This window comes from Rhinichthys klamathensis, unplaced genomic scaffold (genome assembly GCF_029890125.1).
Source record: "Rhinichthys klamathensis goyatoka isolate OS25496 unplaced genomic scaffold, OSU_Roscu_1.1 h1tg000195l_1, whole genome shotgun sequence".
Lineage (NCBI taxonomy): Eukaryota > Metazoa > Chordata > Actinopteri > Cypriniformes > Leuciscidae > Rhinichthys > Rhinichthys klamathensis.
Window position 1 is genome coordinate 221,838 of NW_026606721.1, and position 8,367 is coordinate 230,204.

An 8,367-nucleotide genomic window follows, 5' to 3' on the forward strand; every position below is an offset into this window, starting at 1 on the left:
ACTCTGCTCCAAAAACTGCTGAATCATAACCACCACCACCACATTAGAGATGAACCTATAACACACACTGTGTGCACAAATAATGACTAATTCTATAAATCCAAACACTTATTTACATAGCTAAATGGTTGAATGCCAAAATTTCTCCAGACCTCAACCAGACATGAGCAGACTTGTGGTTTCAATTCAGTAAAAAAAAGAAATGCTTAATGAGGGCCAAGCATGATACAGAGCCTAAACTGCTTTTGTAGTCGAATGAGTTTTAAAAACAAATGTACAACTCATTTCAACTAGATTCGGATGTCTCTGAATAAGATCCAGAGTCCTCGTTTTGCTTTACAACTTGGCTTTTTAAGCATGTGTGCCATTCTCTGGGTCATGCATGGCTTCACTGGTCTGAAGAAACATTACGTCAAATGTAAGTCCGCCGGTGCAGCAGGACAAAAAGGGAATGTCATAAGTCTTTGAAAGCTGCCTTGCATCTTTGTGCATATCTCCTCTCTTTATTGAATCTGAATTTCCTTCTGTAGTCTCCTTCCTTTAACTGAAACAGTGCAACTGAAACATAATCTGCACCGTTTTTGTTTTCATTTGGCAAGTGAGATGACCTGAGACTGAGTGCTTTTTTTCAGGCAGTGCAATCTCGAAGCCTGCACCGCTACACACTACGAACAGAAAGGCCACAAACTTTTCAGGCATCCTGCCCAGGCCCCACCCTGTTTTATCTCTCTGCTCCGATCACACACATGAACACCAAGTCCTGGACTTTTGCTCCTCTACCAAACAACATGTGCAACAAATTTAAAACCAAGCAAACCACGTTTGGCTGAAAGGTTCTACATTTAGAACCGAAAATGAAGTCCATTTGAATAGGAAAAAACTAAACAAAAGCCATTCTTGGGTTATGAGTTGGCGAGGCAACATTGCAAAAGCTTTCAGACAGCATGTTACCAAGAGCAGATTATTGACTGAGGAAACACAATCAATGAAAACTACAGACCTCAAAAGAGCTTGAACAAGATCAGTGCATTACGTAAGTCCATTCAGTCTGTTATTCCTCAGAATCTGTTCTTTGTGCTGTTTGCAATTTGTGCGGCTCAAGCGAAACTGTAATAAGCCTGTAATCTCTTAGTCCAAAAAAACTGAAATAAAACAATCAGTGATTTTAAACCTCAAATCGAGGAAAGCAAACATGTGCAAACAGAAATCAAAAACCGAGACAAGAGAATGACGAGTTTCTCTCAGCTGTACTGCGAATGGCTGCGGTCGTAGTGTTTTCTTGCCTTTCTCTTCAGATCTCGAATAAGGTCTGCATGTTCTTTTGTCAACTTTTACTGAAAAGCATGAGAAAAGTGACAACTTTGACAAAGCTCTCCAGGCTTAGTCCGGTGAAGTGCGTCCCATCCACGGGTCGGGGGGGTTGCGGGGGCAATCTCTGGGTCAGGTAATTTGCCAGTGACTTCCTGCACCCTTACGAACGGATTTCTCCATAGAGGTTTGTTTTCTCTCGGTGGTGACAGTGAAGCGAACAATCGCTGTCATCTGGAGATAAACAAAAGTGAAAGCTCCTAAAGCCCAACCGCTTTGGACTCATTCCATACATTTCTCAACGTGATGGGCAGGTGTCGAGTCTCTGCTCCGCGGTCGATGTGGCTTGATCTGGATGTGGATCAATCTGATAGAGAGGGGAACAGAACAACAGCTGCCGTGAATCCAATGCATGTAAACATGGCTGAAGGCTTCCTCCTGATAAAAATATCAACATTTTACCCATCAAAAAACCCCAAAAAGCTTACCTCAGAGTAGGGTGGAGGGGGTCGGAAGCGGAACTCCTGGATGTAGGCAAATAATGGCCCTTCAAAGTTCTCCCGGCCTGACGACACATCCAGACAGCCTTGCCTCTGTTCTTCTGAGACCACCTCTGCATAGGCTGGAGGAGCTGCGTACAGCAAAAACAAATGTTAATACTGTAGCTATGCCAACCATGATATCTGTTTCTTCTCTGTGTACAATGTTATCTCCACTTCCTCCTTTGGTGTCTTATTTTAAAGAACACTGTGCAACAAGTTCTTTCTCTGTAAGTCAAGATTCAAAATCACATGACCTCCATATATACCAAATCTGGACTCTTATTATATTGAAAACATGCCTCAAAACAAGTGGTTTTAAAGGAATAGTTCGCTTAAAAATTAAAATTCTGTCATCATTTACTCACTCTCAAGTTGTTTCAAACCTGAATGAATCTCTTTCTTCTGCTGAACACAAAAGATGATATTTTGAAGAATGTCAGTAACCAAACAGTTGATGTACCCCATTGACTTCCATGGTATTTTTTTTCTATGAAAATCTATGGGGCCCATTCAACTGTTTGGTTACCGAAATTCTTCAAAATATCTTCCTTTGTGTTCAGCAGAAGAAAGAAATTCATACAACTTGTAAGTGATGACAGAATTTTCCTTTTTAAGTGAACTATTCCTTTAATTGACAACCTAGGGGATGAGCAGGCAGTATCATGAAGAGTTCCTTACCTTCAGGCCTCTCAGGGAGGGCCATGCCTAACCAGCTCATGGTCATGCTGCACTGACTGCTCACAGAAGATGTACGGCTTCCAAAAGGATGGAGGGGGATGGTCCCAATCACCAGGGGCAGGTTTAAAGATAGGTTCATGGCTCCTGGGATATCTACATACACCTGCAGATAATAATATTGGGATTTCAGGTTAATCATTTCACAAATAGTGCACCTTGATTTGTAAATATGACTGGTAAAACCATCTGGTTGTCACTGTTTCCAGGTCCAAATGCTTCTCCGTATCCCAAAAGCAAACAAACGGTGCTAATATACACTCATGGTGTGCAGTACTACCAATGAAAAATATGATCCTAACCTTTATCTCCATAACAAAATTTCATTTTGGTAAATAAACGGAATAGAGACTAGGACCCTGAAACAGTATTTGATGAGTCATGATTTCAGTTATCTGAGAAAACAAGGATCCTGCTTTAAAAAAAAAAAAAAGTAGGGATGACCCAATCATTGTGCCAGCATATTTTCAATCACTTTAGATGAAATGCTTTTGCCAAAAGTCAAAAGTCAATGAATACATAAATAATGCTGTTATATATATTTTTTTCCTCCTACAATTTATTTAGTTATAAATTGTAGGAGGAAAAAAAAATATATAACAGCATTATTTATGTATTCATGATTGAAATGGTAAACTCTAATATTCAGATACGAGCGATGACAGATTGGTTTGTGGGGTTAATAGGCCATTATTAGCCTACTCAATGGCCTGAATTTCATCAGATATTTTTAGGCTGATCTTCTTATCAGTATGTGCTAGGAGAACTTGGCATAATCTCTTTATCGTTAATAGAGCTGCATGGGTGGAAAGCATAAGGGGTGTTCAAGGAACTGATCCTTTAGCTGCTTGAAATTGACAAAGCTCTGAAATTACTGCATTATTTAACATTTTAAGCTATAGAAAATGCCGGCACATGTAGAGATGATCGGTAATCTAAAAAATAATAATAAATAAATAAAAAAGCACTTACCATGAGTGAGTACTCCACTCTAATGATACTGCAGTCGAGGATGGAGGGTGATACAGGAGGGATTTTCAACATTTTTCCATTCCATGTCTCCGTCTTGCCTGAAGAAAGTGACTCCCCTCGGATGTTGGCCACCAATTGCTTGATCTCCTTCATCTTCCCTTTGGCAAAGAAGGTCTGTGTTTGGTAAATGGCAGCCTTTGGCACAACCATGCGCGAGGAACAGTTTTCGATTTCTGCAAAGATTTGAATGGACTCTCCTGTGTAAAGAAATGATGTATTGGTAATGGTACCAAAAAGTATCAAGGGGTATCGTGTAGGGCTGCAACAATGAATCAATCAAATCGCTTATGAAAATAATCAACAACAAATTTGATCAATTAATCCAGCCTGCGCACTATGCACGAAAACATCCGCCAATCATGTCACTTTACAATAGTGAATAACGCATTTCTATGGACAAAGCGCATCTGGAAAACAGTTCAGGACTGACATTTTTTTTCTACAGATGAGAATGCGTCAAATTAAGCGCTTCAAACAAAAGCTTATAGTTTAATGTGCCTTGCCACGTAATGTGGTTCAACGGATTAGAGTAGAAGAGCACAATAATTCAGACTAAAATATACATTATTCTAAATATTTGATTTTACACATTAAATGCAATTTTGAAATTCAACATGAGACACACGTAATTATATTTTTAATGAGAGCAGTGGCAGTAAAGAGACATTTTTAATTTCTAATTAAATTTTAATTTTAATTATGTTTAACTGCACATAGCCTACATAGACACATAGTATAGTCACTATAGGCCTATTTGTTTCTATTGCCTTCAGATTGCACATTGTTTGGGGGACAACATTGGGCAGTATAAATAAGGGATAAAAATTCCTTTACTTTTTAATTGACATTTTTATTTTTGGATTAATTTAAGAACTAATTGACCGATTAATCGAAAATAATCATGTGATGCAACCCTAGTATCATGTAAAAATACAGTGGGGTTCCAAATATCTAGTGAAAATATTGACTGTCAGAAGATTTACCTGGAGTATAACCCTTCCGTTCAATTTTGGCACTTAAGGAGATTGGACCTGAGGTGCAAAACCAGCAGCATAGCGTCTTTTCTTTAGTTCCTGCCTGAGGAGACTGTGCAAAGTAGAACACCAAAACTTTAGAATACAAGAATCTTGAATGGTTATTCTTCAACATTGCATTGATGAATCAGGACTAATAGAGGGATGCGAGTGATGCGAACACTCACCAGCAGGAGAGGAGTGTTGATGTCGATGTGTTCAAAGACAGTGAACTCTTTCTTGGTCTTCATGGGCAGAAGCCAAGGCCTGTGCAGCTCAGCCTTTACCCAGTAGCGCACACTACCATGCTTCCCTTCGAACGAGGTAGCCAAAGGTCTGCATGTGCATGACAATATAAATATAATAAGAATTATAACATACAGTGCAGATGAACAATTATTAGCTTTGGTGCCACATCTGACCAAAACTCACGTTTGTGGAAGCTCAAAGCTGAATGTATACTCATGTCTTCCTGAATGAATAGTGGTGAGTCCCTCCTCAGAGTTATCATCATCTGAAACAGAAGAGAACAATATTCCAAATATACCTAACCTGCCAAAGCATTGATCATCTTCTTGTTTGTTACATGATCTAATTTATTAAAACACATAAGCATGATACTTCTGCTAAATGCTTAAATGTAAACATAAGCACACTTTGATAAAACAAGTAGTTTGATTCTCATAAACCCCAGCAAATCATATGCATCACAATTATATTTTACCCATGAATCATAAGCGTTTAAATCACATGTATAATCATTGCACTTGAGGCACAGGTGTATTAAGTTTCAGTATGTATTCTGAATGGGATATATACTCTTAAGATCCACTGCAGTTCACATGAAACATAAGGTAAATGTGAAACAAAATTCCGATGTTAAATAATGTTTGTGTAACACAAAAAAGCACCAGTGGCTTTCGTTTTGCCAGCTCAGCAGTCAGCACTCCATTCAGCTTAGCGGAGCCATGGTAAACAAGCACGGAGCTGTCAATCAAAGGCACACTCCAGTCTCCACTCTCCAGCAAGAGAAGACCGGACTAAACCGGAGCCAACTGCTTCCCTGTGCTGGAGCGCTCATTACGTATTCAGTGTGCGGCGGTCCGCGCGCGCGTACACTCCTCCCTCCCAATTGAATCTACTCGTGTGCTGCGGCGTGGACCTCACGAGCGTTCTCCCATTCAGCAAAACATGTGAGAGAAATATGTCAAATAAATTAATTCATAAAATAAAAAAATACCAACAATCAGAAACGACAGAAAAACGACCAGTTTCCATAATAAATTGATCTTTATTGTAACCAATACTCATACAGAAACAGAAGCAAAGTGACAATTAGACACATTATTTAGATTAGAACTTTACAGGGGAAAGAATTTCTTTCAAATTACAATACGCATGCAACTAACAGTCATTACATGCACTACTTGATTCGTATACAACGAATACGTTTCAACATTCAAACATTGACTGGCTCGTTCTGTACCAGAAGCCAGCTCAGGCTAACCAAAACTTCACAACAAAGAATAGCGACTGAATATGGAAAAGGTTATTATACAATTTGGGTGTATTCTTGAAGTCACATTCCCCCCCTGGGTAAAGCAACGTTTCACACTTGTAATTTTGTAACCCTGTGTTTTGAAGTCCTGCTCAGTCAGTATAATGGAATGGAACAATGCAGCGGTAGAACATTACATCAAGTTGTTTGGTAACAGACAACCAATGAGCTGCCTCGGTGCTTACCTCATTAAATATTAATGAGCTCTGTACAGTTGCAGAAACTGTGGAATGCGCGGAGAGAAAATTGAAAATGTCGAACAGAACTGGTTAAAAAGAGACGGTTGTTTTTGCTTTTTAGCAAACGTTTTATGTGGCTTAAACAGCCAGAGCTGACACACTTCCACCGATTGCAGTTATCAAAACAGGTCGCGAGCTGTATTCGTACAATAAAAGTTTTCTACCTCATAAATATGCAATTGAGGGTTTATAAATGTACAGTGTGAAACCAGTTGACAGGAATATGATTACTCAAATTTAGAATGACCCTGGCCAATTTCAAGTGTGAAAAGTCCAATAGTGTATGCAAGAACATTATGCAGCGAGGTTGTCAGTCAACATTGACGTTTTATGGAACAACGTTACTGGACCACTGAATGCATTTAAATGTAATAGCCACTGTATGCAAGGTTGCATACTACAGCCACTGGTGCAAAGTTGCTGTTTTTCTCACTTTCCGCAAAAGCATGATGTCACAGAAGACACGTTGGCGCCTCCACCAATCAGAGACAAGAACGGCAAGACACTGCATCAAAACAGGATTGAACCGCTTCTAACAATGGGTGGAAACTTAAGACATTATGCCGAAAGATATGTCATCACTGTGATATTATATGAAATTTATTCACGTTGTTTTTTTCCCAAAAGAAATGTATAGCGGTGGAGCACCGAAGACGAATTTCGTTTTTCATAAGGCTGTAGCATGAGATGAGCAAACTGTGTGGCTGGCCACCATTCATTCAAGCTGTCACTGACACCTGAAAGAATGTTGAAGTGTAGTCCAGAATAAAATAAATAAATGTGCTTAATATCACGCATTTATGCGATCTAAACGGAATAGTGAAAATTAAGCATTCATGTGTATTGTCAAATAATTTTTTGAACGACTGATCATGAGTCTGCCATGTAATGTTCCATGTACATGGTGTATTTTTCGAGCCAATCGAATCCATCAAATGAATACATCAAAACAATCGATAAAGAAAAGAAATGCATATGCATGTATACAATACTGTCTACAGATCCATCGGTCAACAAGTACTGTGCAGCATCCAAAGTATGTCATGTCATCCTGGACCACTGAGCATCCATCCCATTCCCACCAGTACATTCAACTGCTCTTTTCGGAACAAATCTTACTTACACTGAGAGCATTTGATCTGTATTCTTACCTCTTTCGTGGCCAATAAGGATGTCTCTATGATTCAGATATTCCACTTCTTCTGTATAATTTTGAGTGTAGGCAGTGTTGGATCCAGCATTTCGTGATTCTGTCCAACGAACTTTTGCAAATCCTTTCGCATGTATTTTAAGTGACTTTACACGAATCTCCCCTGTGACTTCAATAATAACTCTACCTGAGACGGAGTCCCCACTTGAGAATACAGGGACATTGCTGTCATTTAGACAGTCGTAGCTTACAACGAAGCTCTTTACCTTTCCTAGCACCATGGTGGCAAGAAAACAAAATATACAAAGTTTTGTAGACAAAAACAAATCACACGGCCAAAGTCTATGAAAATAATCTCTTATGAAAAAAAGCGAGATTCGACACTGGATAGTGTCATTGAGCTGCGAGAGCTGAATAACAGCAAAAGATGCTGTTATCGCGTCTCGGTGAAGGCTTGATGGTCTGCAATGAAAGACAGCGAGATTTCGCCACCGGCTCACTTTAAGCGCTGCTCGTGTGAAAAACAAGTTAGTGCGCATGCGCATAACTCTCTTATCCGTCCCCCTTCTTCCGCTTTTTGTGCAGTTCTTTGACCGGGGACTCAGGAGGAGACAAATAACAGCGAACAGCTGAGCAGTGCATTAAAAGAATACGTGGAAGTCTAAACATTTTTCACACGTGTAGGTAGAGCTCCACATTAATATTTGAACAGTTTGGTTAGTAACTTATGTTATAAGTGAATGTGGGCTCTGTTTACTCAAGGGGAATGCACAACAGGAAAAACACCTTA

General features: G+C 39.4%; 1 protein-coding gene and 1 long non-coding RNA gene across 2 annotated transcripts; both read right to left on the reverse strand.

Moving 5' to 3' along the window:
* Nucleotides 1-579: 579 nt before the first annotated feature.
* Nucleotides 580-1,398, reverse strand: LOC130095999 (uncharacterized). The gene is made up of 2 exons (XR_008808164.1): nucleotides 1,361-1,398; nucleotides 580-1,328 (listed from the first exon to the last, which is right to left on the reverse strand). It is a non-coding gene; the product is annotated as an uncharacterized LOC130095999 (long non-coding RNA).
* A 16-nt stretch (nucleotides 1,399-1,414) lies between these two features.
* arrdc3a (arrestin domain containing 3a) lies at nucleotides 1,415-8,073 on the reverse strand. The gene is made up of 8 exons (XM_056262608.1): nucleotides 7,579-8,073; nucleotides 5,063-5,144; nucleotides 4,819-4,966; nucleotides 4,601-4,703; nucleotides 3,558-3,814; nucleotides 2,529-2,691; nucleotides 1,797-1,939; nucleotides 1,415-1,675 (listed from the first exon to the last, which is right to left on the reverse strand). The coding sequence occupies exons 1-8, from the start codon at nucleotides 7,856-7,858 to the stop codon at nucleotides 1,607-1,609; spliced, it is 1,245 nt and encodes a 414-aa protein (XP_056118583.1). The 5' UTR covers nucleotides 7,859-8,073; the 3' UTR covers nucleotides 1,415-1,606.
* Between the last annotated feature and the right edge of the window lie 294 nt (nucleotides 8,074-8,367).